The following is an 18,691-nucleotide window of genomic DNA, read 5'->3' as shown; positions in this document are numbered from 1 at the left end:
CCTCTTAGATCGGCTTTTTGAGGGCCTTAACATGCGTGAAAAACTTACCAAAATTTGCAGACGCGTCAGGCACGGCGAAAAATTTAATAATTTAGGGGTCTTGAGCATGGGCGTGGTAAAATGCCCTCGGTAGCGCCACCTACATTTTTAAACGGAACAGCCCCTCAAGCCCGTTGCGCCTAAAAATCTGAAAATCTGCACACATATGTAACATCCCATGACGCACCAAAAAGTCTCTTGGAGCCATATTCTAAACCCAACAGAAAGTATTTTTATTTTGACCGGAAGGTGAAAAAATTGTGTGTTTTTGGCCATTTCCAGGGGTCGCTTGAACGCGAACTAGTCCTAGACGCATTATCCCATTGACTTCAAAACTTAATAGTATGTTCTTAAGACATAGACGATGTTAAATTGCGGCAGATTTTGAGTTTTTGTTGAAGGGCGTGGAAGTTATGGCCCCTCAAAGTTCGATTACTCGCCACGAAACAGGAAGTTGCTTTATTTTTGCTATATTTCGGCCATACTTTGTCCAAACTGCATCAAACTTTACAGGATTGTTAATGGTACCTATCTGCACACATCCATATGTCAATATTCATACAATTGTTGTAGCGCCACCTATTTATAGCAGGAAATGACATATTTTATAGTGTGATGTCCAGTTTCTAGACGGGTGACCAGATTCACTTCAAATGTTGTCAGCCCCTCCTTGACAATTTTTGGAAGAAGTCCTCCGAAAATTGTGAGTTTGGGTCGAAGCGTGTGCCGGTTCTGGCCCGTCAAAGTTCGGAAACCCAACTTCCTGTTTGAAACCTCAGATTTTGGGGTAACTTCCTGTTGCGACTCTCTACTTTATCCTACAGATGGAGCCATTGTATTACTCTTTGATGGGTTTTTGGAAGGGGGTCTCTGTGTGTGTGTGTCTGTGTGTGTGTGTTTGAGGGGGGAGGGGAAGAGGAGTTGATTGAGTCTGTGAGAAGCTGCCACAGGGAGGTTACAGTCAGGAGAGCCAAGAGCTGTCACAGATGATGAGCTCTGAAAAATATTATCACAGAAAATAATTAGCATAAAAGCTTTTATTTTAAATTTGTTGCAACAAATTCAGGTTTCTTACAGCATTTTCCTTATTGAAAACTAAATTCTACCTGAAATGTATCAATAAAAATCTTCTTTTGCAGTTAATGTCACCAGTTTATAGTTTAGTTTTAATAGCATTCCCTGTCACTGATGTGCCTTTAATTATCGGTTCTATCAGGGATCATTTATGTGTTTATCTTACGGGGGTGAGCCACCTCACAGGTTGGTTATATTACCTGTTGACCTCAGCTCAGTGAGCTAAGACAATGTTTAATGCAGTGTTTTTTCTGATATGAAAATGGATATTATTCAGCACATCTAACCTCAGCAGGCCCCTCTTCAGAAACTCATATCTGCAGATGTCAAAGCTGGCTCAAACGTTGTCCACAGTCTCATGACATGTTTAACACGAAGCACAGCACGCTGGTTAAGCTCATGGCAAACTGTTACTAACAGCTAAAATGAAAGCTTGTCTGTATGTAGTCTAACTGGTTAGTTTGTCACTAATCTCCAAATTTTGCAAATTGCTATAAACTTCACTCTCTTAAACCAGTAACAGTCTGAGCTGGACTGATAGGGGTCTGTATGGATAAAGATAAAATCCTAATGATACCCATCCCTACAGCTGGTTAGTGGCTTCGCCCTGACTTTAGGCAGATGAGATATTCACTGTTCAAATAACTTCATTATAACCCTTGTTTAAGCATAAATGATTTATATATGCACCCAATAACAGAACTTGCAAAAAAATGCTTTTGCTCAAAGCTCAAAGCTTGTAAACTCAAGTTAAAACTGAGTTTTATCTCCTTTTGGGAGGGGGTATCTGTGTGTGTGTGTGTGTTTGTGTTTGTGTTTGTGTTTGTGTTTGAGGGGGGAGGGGAAGAGGAGTTGATTGAGTCTGTGAGAAGCTGCCACAGAGAGGTTACAGTCAGGAGAGCCAAGAGCTGTCACAGATGATGAGCTCTGAAAAATATTATCACAGAAAATAATTAGCATAAAAGCTTTTATTTAAAATTTTTACATCTCGGAAGTGTGAACTGTTACGCCAGCGTGTGCCCTGCGACCTGCGTTGACCCCGCGGTTGCCGGGGTCCCGCGGTCGCCGCTCCCCCGACGGGCGCCGGGTGCGAGGGCCCGTTCAACGCTGCTCGCAGCTTTAATTCAGCTTGTTGTTAATGCTCTGTACTTTCCTCTGTGCTTTGGCCAGGAAAGTGGTGAATATACTACTTCCAGCTGAGCTTTAAGGAGGATAATTGAGGTCCTGCAGTGTCATTTCCAATCACAACACAATACAAAGTCCTGTGTTGAAGAGCAGCGGCATTGAGTCAGGTCTATAAACAACACAAGCTAATTCATTGTTTTGTTGTGAATCAGTTAATGTATTGAGACAATTTCTACCCTTTTCTACTTACTACTCTATCCTTGGACTGAACCATCACCCTACACTGCTGAGACAAATCATAAATATAATGAAATAAAGGCCTGTTATCTATAAACCTCTGTGATGTTTATTCAAAGGAATGTGATCACATTTACCTCAGGCTTTTTTTAAACATGTGCCAGGCATAGTGGATATTTTCACTGATTAGACTCTGTCAGGTGAAACTAACTCCCTCAGCAGTTAGTATTAATTGTTTATTTACCAGCATGACAAAGCATCAGCATGTTTTCTGCCCAACTATGTAAGTACCACATAGAAGCAGTAATTTTAGTCTGAACAGCAAAGAGCTATTGGATGACTTTAAATGGTTAATTTGTGACGTGACGTGACACGACGTGATGCGATGTGATGCGATGTGATGCGATGCGATGTGATGCGATGCATTTGTGATGCGATGCATTTTCTCTCCCCAGTCTGATCCGTCCAGTGTTCCTCAGCTGGCCTGGCAGTTTGTTCCTGTTCAGAAGACAGTCAACCCAATCCTGGCTTTTTGCAAAGGAGACACAGTCCACTTCCTCCTGGTATCTGCTCAACTTCCTCTTAACTACAGCTTAACTACAGCTCCCTTTTTTTATTCTTGTTTTTTTCTGCTGTGGTCAGAACACTTCCTTTTTTCAGCTGGACATGTGGCTGCAGCCTCATTTGTAAATCTTCCAAACACAGGTTTGATCCCTGTTGAAGTGAGATGATGGTTGACGATCTTTGTAATGTAGTTTTGTTGTTGGTTCCAGTGCGAGTTCCAAACTTTCCATATGGTTATTTTCCCTGAAATATTATTTCATTTATCGCAGTCGCTACATAGAATGGTGCAATACACAAAAATAATGCATGTTTTTATGGACAAAGTAGTTTGACACTGAGAGAGGTGAGGTAAGATCGACCAGTTTAACTTGACCTAACTTCATATGAAGACAAATAGGATAAACCTGGCTTGATAATACACAGTATTATTGTCCATTACTACTGACGTATTGCCTGGTTCTACCTTTACCTCAGAACACTAACATATTCTGGTCTCTGTACTTGTTGCAGTGATTCAGAAATGTACCACATTGTCTTTAGCCAGTTAGTTACAGGCGAGTGTTTCCCTAATTCAGATGCACATTAGAATATTTCCAGGAGGCTAATCTATTTAAGCAGTGTATTCTGAGAAAAATGATCAGTGGGAACAGCAGCTCATAGTGTTTGAGTGTTCTCCTCTGCGCTGCTGTTTACTCAGGTGAAGAAGGAGGAGACAGGGACCATCCATGTCATCAAACAAAGACAGCTCCACCTCAGCTGTGACATCATAAGCCTGAGTGTAAGTAGCTAACGGTGGGTCTCTTCCAGTGCTCTTCCTCACACCTGTACTGACTTCAAGTCCATGAGTGTTCAGGTCTGTCCCACCATATAATCAGCAAGTGTCTGAGGGCTTCCAGTCTGAATGTTTGACTCTTAAGCTTTAAGGTAGATCTGGAACTGGGCAACATGCAGATCCACCAGAGAATTGCTTTGCACAAGTTATTGGCTGAAGAGAAGACCAAGCTGAACATTGAGCACCAGAAAAGTCTTGGGTGTTCAGCTGCCTTTCAAACTGAACTGGTTGGATAATGAGGCAGGTTTTCATCTTGTACTTGTAAAAGGTATTGACTTTCTAGTTGCCTTCATTTTGCAGCAAGCTGAATTTGCAAGGTATACAACATCTGTGTGTTGTTCTACCACAGGTGTAATCTAACTCCAGCTAATGAGTGAATAAAGACAATATCTTTGTTTGCTGTAGTGCAGATTCCATGACTTGTTCTTCTGCTGTCTCTGTGCCTCTGCAGTGGATCAACAGTCGGACACTGGTCCTGGTAGACAGCCATGAAAAGCTGCATGTTGTGGACCGGCCCAGTCAGGAGGTTTTGGAGACTCTGGACTTGGAGCAGGTGCAGCTGGTCTATAACAGCCGACATTTCAAATCGCTGGCCACTGGAGGGAATGTCTCTCAGGCTCTGGTGAGGGATTAGTGGATGGGGGACAGGAAACTTCACATTTGTTGGGTCAAGGCCAGGAGTCCAGTTTAAGTTTGTAGAGGGAGGAGGGATTTGTAGAGCTGTTACTGAGATGACTGCTTAAAAGGTTGCATTTAAAGTAGCAATGGATAACTTTCCCCCCATGGTGTTTAAGGTGGTATTAATGTTGACGCTCCTGCTGCAAGAAATGAATGGAGTAAGTTTCACCACTGCCCATTTTAGAGTCACCACCAGGAAATGTTTTATTTGTTTAGATTATCAAACCAATAATGAGTCATTATCACTTGTCATTTGTTCCTGGCTGCTAGCATTAAAGTTAGCAACATGGCTGCCACTATCAGCCTGGCTGCTGTCTAAAGCAAGAAGCAACTGTAAGAATCCAAACTTGCACTAGAACCCCCAATCTCAAAGGCAGAGTAAAGCATCTGGTTGTATTCATAAGTAGTTACTTATTTACTGATCCAGTAGAAATAATAACCACTGACTGTCAGTTTTGAACCATCTCAAGTCCTAGAGCACTCCTCATGGTCAGACTGACCATAGGGATTACTGAGACAAATCCTGATGAGTCAGGAGCTGACTTTCTGTACCAGTCCAACCATGGCTTTTCCACAGTCACTCCAGTCATTCCACCAGCTACCATTTCTTCTATCTGGAGAAAGTTATCATTAGTTACTGAGGAAAACAAAAACTCTGTCCTCTTTGTTTTTGTTGCACAGTGGCAGGTGCACACAAATTAAGTCTTATTTTTTCTGTAAAAATGCAGATTAGCAGATAGAATTGTATAGTGAGAACAATGCTCTTAGGAAACATATCCAAACTGTGATGGTGTCATTATTCTATAGCCAATACTTTGAGTAAGAACTATGAAACTGGAGGAACTAAATATAGGAAATAAAGCAGATACTAAAAGTCAGTTTTGCTCATTCCACTGTGTCTGAACAACTGTGAATATTAACTAAATTAGACTGATGATGGAACAGCAGTGGTGCTTGAAATGCAGTTTTCACACTCAAGGAAACAAAAACACATAATTTGTTATAATCGATAAAAAGAGTACCTGTAGAGGTGGAGAATGATACTGAAAACCCTGGTGTGACTTTCTTCACAGTGACAATTTCCTGAGTTTGATCACAACTTCAATCTTGTCCACTCACTTGACCACCACTCTCCCATTCACTACTAGGATCTGTCCATCTCTCTCTATCAAATACATATCTGTATATTTCCTCTAGTCCTCTCCCTGGCAAGTTTAACAGTGTGTCTGTGTTTCAGGCTTTAGTTGGAGAAAAGGCCTGTTACCAGTCAGTCTCCAGCTATGCAGGACAGATCGTCTATTTGGGCACCAAGGTACTGTGTTGTATTATTTTCTCTATTTGATGCCTGTGTGTGCACAACAGCTGGGAGCTGTTGTTTGTGTTTGTGGAACTGTCTCTTGCTGCCCATTGGCCAACACTGATTGTTGATAACTGCTTTGAAAAGAAGGAAATGCTGAGTACTGTTTCAGTGGCAAAATCAGGTAAAACATATTAATGTTTTACTGTGACATTTTTAATAAATCCTAAAAATAGTTCCTTTCCTGCCTTTTTGTGACAGACTGTAGAAACTAATGATGTAAATGTCATACAGTACACTTTCACATTGTAATGTAAATTGTTAAAAAGCTCATGATTTAAAGTACTGTCAGTAATGTAGAAGAATATTGGGTGTATTATCTGGAATATTTTGTGTTTATTTTTGGAACTATTTTTGGGTGAGGAACATGGCCTTCTGGACAGCTTTGTGTTGTTTGGTGAAAGGATGCATCTAGTGAACAAGCATTGATCACTGAGCCAGGTGCCATAGTTAAAGATGTGCGTTTGGCACAGACAAGGTCAGTATGTGGTTTCATCTAAGGTTTCATCATCTATTTCACAGACTGACTCAAACTGAAGAGATAAGGCATTAGACTTGACTCTGGGGAGGTGCAGCAGTAGGGCAGAGTGAAAGTAAAGAAGTTGGAAAGAAGCTTGCTGGTGGTTGAGGAGCTTGGTAGTACACTTCATACTCTGTTACACACAATATAAATGCACATCAAGCCACAATATTTGTCAAGTTGTTATAATTCAAGTTAATTTACACTGACCACATAATGCACTCAGTCATTACACTAGATGCAAAAAACTGCATTAATTATTATTACACCATAGGCAGTTCATACACCATTCATCTCAGAAGTCAACAGACAAAAAGCTGGTATCTGACTGTCAGACCTGTAAACTAACCTCACACCCAGGTTTATATAGGTGTTTGTCAGTATTTTGTAAATCTCTAATCAGAATTGTTTCACGTTTTTTGTCCATAACTTCTTTCTCTAAAGAAGACCTGCTCATTTTCTGTGTGAATGTTAAGAGTATCTCATGTTTGAGTCTGCTGTTGTGTTTTCATGTTCTTTAACAATGTGATATTCTTTTGTCTTGCAGTCGGCTCACATCATGACTCTAAGGAACTGGAGAGAGGTATGTACAGTATATGAGTACAGACTTGAATCTGCAACTGTAGTTCCACACAAATCACTTATTATGAAGAATGGTAGCAATAAGTGAGTGATTCACTGTTACATTATGGTTATGAGTCATTGAGTCATATGATATCACAGGATCATTGTATGTTGCTACAGAGTTGCACAAAGAACCAAGGGTCAAAAATTCAATTCAATTCAATTCAATTCAATTTTATTTATATAGCGCCATATCACAACAACAGTCATCTCAAGGCACTTTTCATATAGAGCAGGTCTAGACTGTACTCTTTAAAATAGGTATTTACAGAGAGAGACCCAACAGATCCACCATGAGCAGCACTAGGAGACAGTGGCAAGGAAAAACTTCCTTTAAGAGGCAGAAACCTCGAGCAGAACCAGACTCAGGGTGGGCGGCCATCTGCCTCGACCGGTTGGGTTAAGAAGAAGGGGGGGGTAGAGAATAGCGAAAGAAGAACATAGCATAACACAGGTTCCATATCAGATGTGAGCCGGGTAATTCTTTTGGGACTGAGACAGTGACTTACTGGCAAAAGCAATGGGCCTGGCTCGTGTTTCTAACATAGCAATACAACTAATAGCAGTATAAGTCATTTCTAATTCTAGCAGCAGGTGTTGAGTGGAGTTGTAGGAGCAGCAGGAGACTTGTCATCACAGATCAGACTCTACAGCTCCAGAGGCAGAAATACCTGCAGAAAGAGACAGAAGAGGAGAGAGAGACTGAATAGCACAATACTACAGGAAAGGGGACATATTGAGTTAGTAACATGTAACATGGGATATGAATCCATATTGAGTGGGGGGGCTCAGTGCATCATGGGAGATCTCCCGGCAGTCTAGGCCTATAGCAGCATAACTAAGGGATGGTTCAAGCCTGAGCCAACCCTCACTATAAGCTTTATCAAAGAGGAAAGTTTTAAGCCGACTCTTAAAGGTACAGAGGGTGTTTCTGCCTCCCAGACCCAAACTGGGAGAAGGTTCCACAGTAGAGGAGCCTGATAACTGAAGGCTCTGCCTCTCATTCTACTCCTGGAAACTCTGGGAACCACCAGTAAACCAGCATTCTGGGAGCGCAGAGTCCTAGTGGGATTGTAGGGGACTATGAGATCTTTAAGGTAAGATGGAGCCTGACCATTAAGGGCTTTGTATGTGAGGAGGAGGATTTTGAATTCTACTCTGGATTTGACTGGGAGCCAATGTAGAGAGGCTAACACAGGAGAAATATGGTCTCTTTTCCTAGTTCCTGTCAGTAATGGTGCTGCAGCATTTTGAATCAACTGCAGAGTCTTTAGAGAGTTGTTGAGGCAGCCTGATAATAATGAATTACAGTAGTCCAGCCTGGAAGTAACAAATGCATGGACTAGTTTTTCTAATGTTGGTGATATTACACAGGTGAAAAAAGGCAGTCCTAGAAGTTTGTTTTATATGTGAGTTAAAGGACATATCCTGATCAAAGATGACTCCCAGATTCTTTACAGTGGAGCTGGGAGCCAGGGCAATGCCGTCTAATGGAACTACATCATTAGAAAATTTATTTCTGATGTGTTCAGGACCAAGTACAATGACTTCAGTTTTATCTGAGTTCAGTAATAAAAAATTGCTTGTCATCCAAGTTTTAATGTCCCTAAGACAAGCCTGGAGTTGGGCTAGCTGATTGGTTTCGTTAGGCTCCATTGACAGATAAAGCTGTGTATCATCTGCATAACAATGGAAATTTATGGAGTGTTTCCTGATAATGTTGCCCAAGGGAAGCATATACAAGGTGAAGAGGATTGAACCAAGCACTGACCCTTGTGGAACTCCTTGACTAACTTTTGTGTACATGGAGGAGTAGTTGTTAACATGTACAAACTGAAGCCTATCAGATAGATAGGACTTAAACCAGTTTAGTGCAGTTCCTTTAATACCAATAAAGTGCTCCAGTCTCTGTAAAAGGATGTGATGGTCAATCGTATCAAAAGCAGCACTGAGATCTAACAAGACAAGGACAGAAACAAGTCCATTGTCTGATGCTATCAGGAGGTTTGTAACTTTTATGAGTGCTGTCTCTGTGCTGTGATACAGCCTAAATCCTGACTGAAAAACCTCAAATAAACTATTATCCTGGAGAAAATCACACAACTGTTTTGCAACTGCTTTCTCCAGGATCTTAGAAAGAAAGGGGAGGTTAGATATAGGTCTGTAATTGGCTAATACGTCTGGATCTAGAGTGGGCTTTTTTTAGAAGAGGTTTGATTACAGCTACTTTATACAACTGCGGCACATAACCTGTTAACAAGGACAGATTTAACATATCTAATACAGGACTGCAAATTAAGGGCAGAGCTTCCTTAAGCAGCCTAGTTGGGATGGGGTCTAAGAGACATCTTGAAAGTTTAGATGCTGAGATAATTGATGTGAGCTGGGGGAGGTCGATGGTAGAAAAGGAGTCAAGGTTAGGTTTTGCAGCTGACTCTATGGATCCTGTGTTATGACATAAATTTGTACTGATTGAAGGCAGAATGTGATTAATTTTATCTCTAATGGTAGAGATTTTATCATTAAAGAAGTTCATAAAATCATTGCTACTGAGGGTTATAGGGATGCGTGGATCTATAGAGCTGTGACTCTCTGTCAGCCTGGCTACAGTGCTGAAGAGAAACCTGGGGTTGTTCTTATTATCCTCTATTAATGATGAGTAATAGGCACTTCTTGCATTACAGAGGACCTTTTTATATCTTTTGACACTATCCAGCCAGGCTAAGTGGGATTCTTCCAGTTTGGTGGAATGCCACACTCTTTCAAGCCTACGTGCTCTTTGTTTCAGTGTAAAATGTCTAAATTTCTATATATACATATAATCTGAGGTATTCTGTTAATGATGTGTTTAGAAAGAATAATGTTGTGATGATGATGATGAGTGTTGAGGCAGATCTGGGTTCTGCAGCTCTGGAGTCAGAGAAACCTGCAGAATGAAGGCAGGGAGAGAGAGGCCAGAGGAAAAGCACAACACTGGTAATGTTCATGCAGTAGTGTGATATAAAAGCATGAAGAGGGAGAGAGAGAAAAGTGCTCAGTGCATCATGGGAATTCCCCCAGCAGTCTAGACCTCTAGCAGTATGACTAAAGGATGGTTCACTTCTCACCTGAGCCAGCATCAGCTTTACCAGAAGAAAGTTTTAATCTTGAATGTAAAAGGGGCGTCCACCTCCAAAACCCAAACTGGGAGCAGGTTTACCTGGTGTAGATAAGTAACACCATTCACACTGTATATCAGTAAAGCAGTAATGATGATACACTGGGAATACACTGACTGTTCAGTAAAAGTTAAAAAAGATATGTTTCTTCTTGAGCTCCTTTGTACTGGTGATTATGTAGTTTCCATCAGTAGACCAGCTTGATCCATGTTCCTCCCTCCTTGTCTGTGTGTGTGTGTGTGTCCAGCGTATAGACTTCCTGCTGAAACAGGAGCATTTTGTTGAGGCACTCTCCTTGGCCTGGTCCTTCCACGAGGGAACTGCTAAGGCTGTGGTTGGTGGGTATGGTGCACATTATACACCTTAGATCAAGAAATGTAATATGATTTGTTGCTGACTTTACACCATGTAAGCACACAGAAACAATCTACAAGACAAAACAATGGAGTTGCACTTCCTATTGTTGCTGAAATGCCTAAGGTCAACACAATCTCCTGGTATAAATTTGCAGTTGCACTTTAGATCCTCTGAAGTTGCAAGTCTAGAAACTTTGAACTGGAAAAGATCAGTGAAACAAGGCTTTTCAGCTTTAATTGAAGTGGCTCCTCAACCTGCCTTAGAGCCATGGTTGTGGTGTGATGTGGAAAATGAATATTTAATAATTATTTATCCATCTCATGATTTGCATGTACTTTTACAGAACAGAGCAGTTTGATTTGTTACTTGGTTGTTGTATCTCTTATTTAGGATTCACTGGCACTGTGAAAACATTAAGCACAGTGTCAGTGGATGTTTTTCATGAAATTTCAGAATATGCTTCAGCATGCAATTAATTGTGATTATATATTTGCAGAGATATTTTCAATAGACAATTATGAATATAAACTCTGTTGTTGATAGATGAATGACATGTGTGATGTGTGTTTAGGCCTGTTTGGAGATCCAGTAAAAAGGAAAGCAGTGGTAGATGACAAGGTAAGAACAGAACTCAACTGTCTGCTGTATTAAATCTGTCTACTCTAGACACTGTACTCTGACATTCCTGTTCTTTCTTTGTACCACTCTGTGTGTGCAGATGGTAGAGATCCTTTGTCAGTTTGCAGAGAATGCTTTGAAGAAGTGTCCAGAACAAGGCAAGATCCAAGTGATGGAGCAACATTTCCATGTAAGCTCACATGCCTTATAGAACACACCTCACAGTGTCCAGTCTGCTGCACAGTCAGCACAGTAACAGAACACAAGACGCTGAGCCAGTACAGCAGAAGTCTAGAGAAAATACAATGTGGATATGGTATATTGCTAACATTGAATCATCATGACAGACAATGTAGTGCTTCAAAGTAAACCAGCATGGATAATTAAGTAATTGAACATTTTGGGAAATTTGACATGTATTTCAGTTCATAACTTGCACTGGATTATCTTGTAATGAAAATGTGTCCATCATAAATAAGGTAGCTCGCAGAAGTCTGTGCTGCACTGCTAGTGCAAACCTTTGCTAAACACTTGTGTGTTGTGTGTGCTAAAATGAGTACAAGCACACACACACACAGGTACATACACAACTGAATGCACTCAAAAAACTGATGATGATGATACAAAACCTCTGCCTCAGTATTTCTCTGAAACCATCACCTAAAGACTATTCTATATTGTGTTTTGAGTTGTTGACAGTTGATTACAGTGTGTATGCTGCAGTATTGCCATGTTATTTTTATAACTGTTTTATATTTTCTGTAAAGACGTGTTCATGTGTCTGTACATATAGAAAACTTAAAATTCACATTATCACATGAAATTGTTTTAGTTATTTTTGTGTATGAACTCAAGGGAGAGAAGCTGCCTGAAACAAGGTGGCCCACTACGTGTTGTTTTTTATTATAGATCCCAAGTCGAGAAGTTTGGTGGGAGTTTATTTGTCTGTTATTTGATGGGCTGAGCAACATGCCGGCTAACTTGTCATGGTTTTAACTGTTTGTAGTCGAATAGGAATATAAGGAAGGAATATAACCTGTTTTTATGTTGAGTGTGTGGGTGCAGGTGAAGAGGACAAGAGGATACTGGAACACACTGCCATCTCTGTGTCATGGGTTCAACTCGACCAAACACCAGTTACTGAGGGGGTGTCCCACTGATGACCTTATAGACTTGCCCATGCTCTTACACTCACACAGATTCATTACTAAATTCATTAACTAGCTAGTTGTCAAATAAATGTTGTTGTAAATTGTTGAGTAAAATTTTAATATATCATTCTGAAAGGTAATACATAGCAAATAAATATAATGTGAAAATAAGTAGCAAATAAAGTACAGGTACCTCAGTAAGTGTAAGAACCACAGACATGTACTTTAGTATAGTACAGCAAATATACCTACTTTCACCACTGGTGAAGAGGTACTTGAGGTACTTGAGTTCATCTGATACTCATATTTGTATTGTATATGTAGTTGACAGTATGTGTGAATGTAGAAAGTCAAGATCCCTGTGTCCATGAAGATTCCCTTTCTTTGAGGGGGGGCTGGAGTCAATCCCAGCTGACACTGAGTGAGACGCGGGGTACACCCTGGACAGATCAGCAGTCTGTCACAAGACTGACATATAGAGACAAACAACCATTCACAATCACATTCACACCTGTGGGAGATTTAGAGTCACCAGTTAACCTGCATGTCAGAAGAGTAACCGAACGAAACCCACACAGGGAGAACGTGTGAACTCCACACAGAAAAGCCCCGGGCGAACCAGGGTTTGAACCTGGAACCTTCTTGCTGTGACTCTAATTTGTTGTTTGTCCTCTCTAATTTGTTGACGTGATTCATTGAAGAACATTATTGCAACATCAGTGTCTCTTTCTGTGGTGTGCTCAGGATGTGATTCCAGTCCTGGTGGATTACTGCCTTCTGCTGCAGAGAGCGTAAGTATATACATTTGTATGCAAGGGTTTGTCCACCCCAGAGTAAATTACATATTTTTTTGTAAGTGGAAACAGGTGTACTTCTCCTGCACTGAAGTTCAGCCTGGTGTTTAAAGTCTTCAGAACCAAGTCAGAAGAAAGGCAGTGTGGCAAGGAATGTTTAATGCATGGGTTTCAAAAGTATTGAACAGTTTTTGTTAGTTTGTTCTTCTGTTTGTCAAAGCCAGGCCTTACTGCATTTGATTGTTTTCTTATTTTCTTTTATTTGTCCTTTGTGATGCACTTTGTAGCAGTTGTTTTGAAAGGTGCTATATTGATGAAATGATTATTAATAGGAAACCTAATTTTAGCACAGTAACCTCCAAAGGTGGAAAGTTGTCTCTCTCTCTCTCTCTGTCTTTCTGTGTGTACATGTGTGCAGCGACCTGCTGTTCAACCAGCTGTATGCTCGGCTGGCGGAGAACACGGTTGCTAAGGGTGTTTTCCTGGAGTCGCTGGAGACGTACATTGTTGCAGACCGCCTTGGTCACCTCACCACACCCATCATGAGGGACCTCCTGGCTCATTACCATAGCAATGGTATGATGGACAGCCTGGAGAGATGCATTGTCCATCTGGATGTCACCAGCCTGGACATACAGCAGGTGTGTGTGTGTGTGTGTGTGTGTGTGTGTGTGTGTGTGTGTGTGTGTGTGTGTGTGTGTGTGTGTGTGTGTGTTCTAAGTAAATAATGCTGTCCACAGTGGTCTGCAGCAGTCAGTTGTGAAAACAACAGTTAGCCTGTTCCACTGATATCTTTTTCACTACAGGCCTTGTGTGTGTGTGTGTGTGTGTGTGTGTGTGTGTGTGTGTGTGTGTGTGTGTGTGTGTGTTTGAAGGTGGTTCGAGTATGCTGGGAGAACCAACTGTACGATGCAATGATCTACGTTTTCAACAGCGGCATGAATGACTACATTACACCTATGGAGGTAAGTCCTCGGCCAAAGAGTTTCATCACTTTCATCATGTCAAAATTGATGCAAATTTTTAGTTAAATTATATCCAACAGAATGACTTTAATTTCTGTTTGATTTAAATGGCAATATGTAAACAAAATACAGAGCATTTAACCTTTTAGCCTCCTGTCACTAAGATAAGCTGTTTGGGGCCCCTATTATTTCCTACAGAGGCTTTGTGAAGCAAAGGTAGAGTTGAAAACATTGTGTGGTTTAATGTGAGTTTTTGCCTTGGTTTAAACTGTTTCTCTTGCTGGGAAAAGGCTCTAGTTTGTCTTAATTTCTGATGAGAATGTTCCTAAATAAACTTTCTATGTTAGAAAGCTTCAGTTATAGCTGGTCAACTGCTTTGGGCTCTGTACATGTTTGCAGCCTTCTGAGCCGTGCGATCATCAGGGTCACATGACTCCACTTTAATACTTGTGAAATTATAATACACACTCTGCAGTCTTAATGTGTTATTAACACAGCAGGAGTCAAAAAAGTGATGGGAAGTGAGGTCAGATGATGGAGCAGGTGGAATACTGAATACTGTGGTAACAGCAGCCAAATATACAGTCACAATCAGATTCACAATCTAATCAGTTTTTAGTCATCTGTTGAATCTATTTTTGGACATCTACTATGTGCTGTTAATGCGAACTGTACATCAGATCCTCATCAATAATTGACTATACACTCCTCTATGTCTCTCTACTTCATGTTTATATTTCAGAAGCTCTTTGCAGTGATTGGACCACCACTTAGGGAGGGGAGGAACCTAACAGGTACGGTTGGAAACCATGCCCCCCCACAGAACCAACAGCTTTATACTCCTGGATTTCTGAACCTGGGCCACATGTTTCACATGTTTTTGGGTGTAAATGATTGATAGGGACAAAAATCTTTGCAATCAGAGTGGTGTACCCAGAACCGCTAAACTGCAATGCAAACAAACAATGCAATTGTCCACTTCGAAGAATGTCCACTAAAGTGCATATGTTTGCTATCGACAAGCTCAGATTGTTGTTATAAGTGCTGGACAACATTAATGGATAAGATTCCTACAGAGATAGAGCTTTTTTGGGAAATCACTTGAAGTATCTCAGTAGTACAGAGTTTGAAAAGCACCTGCAAGTCTGTAACTGTGCTCCTCTTCTTGGACAGATGAAGAAGTGGTGATGGGAAACAAACTTCTGGTGTACATAAGGTACGTTCACACAGATATCAGTTTATTCCTCAGTCCAGTGGTCTGTGCATTTGGCATACATTATGGCCAAAGGTTTAGTTTCTGTCTGTAACCGCTACTACATTTTCACTGTCAAAAAGACTTTCACTGTACATTATACTTATTAAGTACCACAAATGTGAATGCCAGTCAACACATAAACATTGTATTTGATTGAGTGTTCTAAGGCCTAAAAAACCATGTGTTGCCACAGATTGTTAGGTGGGCTCTGTGAAGTAAACATACAAAGCTGGCTGCTGGCACAGGCAGCGTATAGGCAGCAAATGTTAGGAGTGTCAGGGTGCTTATGGCACACGTGATGGCTGAAGGAGATGGAGATACAGAGAAAGAGAGAGAGAGGGAGAGAAAGGAAAATAAAAATGCAGAAATACATGTAAATTGTGGTTGCTAATGCATGCCCATGTTGCCAGAAGATCATGTTTAATTGTGATTCAAGCATTCAGTTGAGTTAATAACAATAATGCCACTCACAGCTGCCTGCAAAATGTATATAGTATCCTACAAACTGTTTATACAGTATAAAAATGTTGATTGAAGTGTGCACTCACCTGTGTGTGTATGTTGTGTATATAGCTGCTGTCTTGCAGGCAGGGCATATCCTCTGGGAGATATCCCTGAAGACCTTGTGGTTCAAGTCAAGAACCAGGTATGAAGATAATGCAAAGTTTCCATAAGCGCCGGCTGCCAGTCCAACTCATTTAAGTCCAGTTGGCTACTTAATTATATTCATTTTTGATTCTAATGAAATAGTTTTGATGAACAAGTTGTAATCTACTGTGCTTGTACATTTATGACCACTAGTCTCTGCTTCAAAACAACTCAAGCGGTTGGTTACGTCCTGCTGAGTAGAGTGGAGAGTTGTCTTCAGTGTTTGACAAATATTAGCAAAATAGTAGATGACGGTAAATATTGACGAGTTATGCAAACTAATGTCAGATGCCCTAAATCATGTTTCAAAATAAATTACGATACAATGTGGAATTTCCTGCAGTAACATAATGATCAACTTTGTGTTTTTCCACATCACACATCACCACATATTTTATCCATAGTTCACATTTTGGCCATGCTGTCATAGGGTAATTAGATTCACATGTTTGATTATTTTAGAGTTGTTTTTGGCATTTAATAAATAATTTAATGTCAGACCAATACACAGGCTACATAGCACATGAGATAAAAAATAGGATCAAATTTACTCTGAGTGTGTGTGTGTCTCTGTTAGGTGTTTGAGTTCCTGATCCGTCTTCATTCAGCTGACTCGTCAGAGGAGGAAGAGGTTTTCCCATTTATTCGTACTCTCCTCCACTTTGACACCCGGGAGTTCCTCAATGTCCTGGCCATGGTGAGATGTTTGCATATTATTTTAACTCTTGTGATGCTGGTAACTACAGTGCATTCAGAAAGTATTCAGATCCCTTGACTTTTTTCACATTTTGTTATGCTGTTGTTCATGCTAAAATAAAAAGAAATATTTTTTTCCTTCACCAATCCACACTTAACACCCCATAATGACAAAGTGAAAACAAATTTATTAAGAAGGAAAAAACTGAAATATCACACTGACATAACTGTTGGTACCAGAGATGGGAGAAACGACCATCACTGCAACACAGAGTGGGCAGACAGAAGTGTCGCCTCAGTGACAGTTAACAAGCTGCTGAAGAACTCTCAGACTGTGAGGAACCAGATTATACTTTCTGAATGCACTATATGTATTTAGTGAAAGACTGTGTATTGAATAGTATCTAACAGTAGACCATTAATCTGAATCCGTTCCATTTTAACACCCTCACTATCAGTAGAAGGGTCAGTTTACCTGCTATTTAATATGTCAAGCAGAAAAAATCCCACTCTCCACCTGGCTGGTTAACAACATCCAGACATTAGAACAGGGAGGGGGGTCTAGTGGTAGGCAGGTGTGTAACATCTTAGTTGCAGTTAACTGGTGTGGTACGTGAAGATAACATTAATAATTAGTTTAACTGACTAGTGTTTCTGGAGCTGATTGGCAGCGTTTAATCATTTAGTCATCTAATCATACACATCCCAATTATTTCTGGAATCCAACTCTAATTTTCATACATCTTGTATTGTTGAAACTAATAGTGGACTACACTGCAAAAAGTGAAGTGTTCTTTCATATTTTTTTCTGTCATTTAAGATATGATTCTTACTTCATTCTAGACATTTGAAGACTTCAAGAATGACAAGCAGGCTCTTGAGTACCAGCAGAGGATAGTAGACATCTTACTACAGGTGAAATCACAAAAATAATTCTCTGTCCTGTTGTATTTGCTTCACATAACTGTTGATAGTGCAGACAGCTTGGAGAGAGGTGAAAACAAGGTGATCTTGCAGAACCATTTCCAGCACAAATCTTTTTGTTTCTTTGACTACAGATCCAAAAACTGGCACTACACAAAACACAGAGACATGGCCACGTTATATAGCTGGAATATTCATATTCCTGTGTATTTCAAACCCAGCAACACACTGAGATATCATTTAGCTCACCTGAAGGACTGCATGTCAGAATGGTGACAGAGCTATCTTGACTGTTATCCTGGATAGAAATGACCGATGGTTTCAGAGATCTGCTATTATTATTATTAACTACTGTTACAGTCACAGTTTTCTCAGTATCTTTTTCTTTGCCTTGATCATTAACATGTCATTCTTGTTATCTAGGTGATGGTGGACAATCCAGACTTTACTCCCTCCCAGGTGGGAGGGCTCTTCACCTTTTTGGCTCGACAGTTGGCCAAACCAGATAACACACTTTTTGTGAACAGGAAGCTCTTTGATCAGGTAACCAATCAGCAAAGCTTAAGGTGCAGGGTACCAAAGGGCAGGAAAATGAGTTAAGTAACAATGCAGTGAAATGTGTAGAGCTTTTCTGTCTAGACTCCACTCTCCCAAAATGTTTTTGCACCGGTTCATAATCATCAGTGACCACAGCCACTTTTCTCATTCCAGTGTGTTTGTAAATCTACTGAGAAGCAAAATTTGAACCCTCTAGAAGGATAGTCTCTCTCAGCTTCTCATATGCCTGTGCCGCCCGTGCTCACCATCACCTATCAAAAGATGTTTCCTTTTGATGAGCAAACTCAACATGGGAAATACCAGACAGGAATAGAAATACTGATGATACACTTCAGACACCAACTCTCCGGCAGATAGCACAGCTGCTTTTACCACATCATAGTCAGATGATGTCTCTTTATCCAGTCCATGCAGTGAAAAAGTTTTCGCCAATTAAAAGTTTGGATCCTTTTTGTCTTTGTACACCATTCTATTATTGCCAACTACAGTGCCTTGCAAAAGTATTCACCCCCCTTGG

At 40.5% G+C, this 18,691-nt stretch overlaps 1 protein-coding gene across 1 annotated transcript in view; it reads left to right on the top strand.

The window, feature by feature from the left end:
* Nucleotides 1–18,691, top strand: part of vps8 (VPS8 subunit of CORVET complex) — a gene marked incomplete in the record, with an annotated part of 65,536 nt that overhangs the window by 31,055 nt on the left and 15,790 nt on the right. The window contains 17 exon segments of the mRNA XM_051076442.1: nt 2,931–3,038; nt 3,737–3,817; nt 4,323–4,493; nt 5,787–5,861; nt 6,974–7,009; nt 10,456–10,546; nt 11,137–11,183; nt 11,284–11,373; nt 13,079–13,125; nt 13,547–13,769; nt 14,004–14,093; nt 14,836–14,887; nt 15,267–15,309; nt 15,922–15,994; nt 16,574–16,693; nt 17,536–17,607; nt 18,040–18,159. Coding sequence (XP_050932399.1) covers nt 2,931–3,038; nt 3,737–3,817; nt 4,323–4,493; nt 5,787–5,861; nt 6,974–7,009; nt 10,456–10,546; nt 11,137–11,183; nt 11,284–11,373; nt 13,079–13,125; nt 13,547–13,769; nt 14,004–14,093; nt 14,836–14,887; nt 15,267–15,309; nt 15,922–15,994; nt 16,574–16,693; nt 17,536–17,607; nt 18,040–18,159 — 1,539 coding nt within the window.

The sequence above is a fragment of the Lates calcarifer genome, linkage group LG16_LG22 (genome assembly GCF_001640805.2).
Source record: "Lates calcarifer isolate ASB-BC8 linkage group LG16_LG22, TLL_Latcal_v3, whole genome shotgun sequence".
Taxonomy (NCBI): domain Eukaryota; kingdom Metazoa; phylum Chordata; class Actinopteri; family Centropomidae; genus Lates; species Lates calcarifer.
This window is presented reverse-complemented; position numbering and strand designations above follow the sequence as displayed.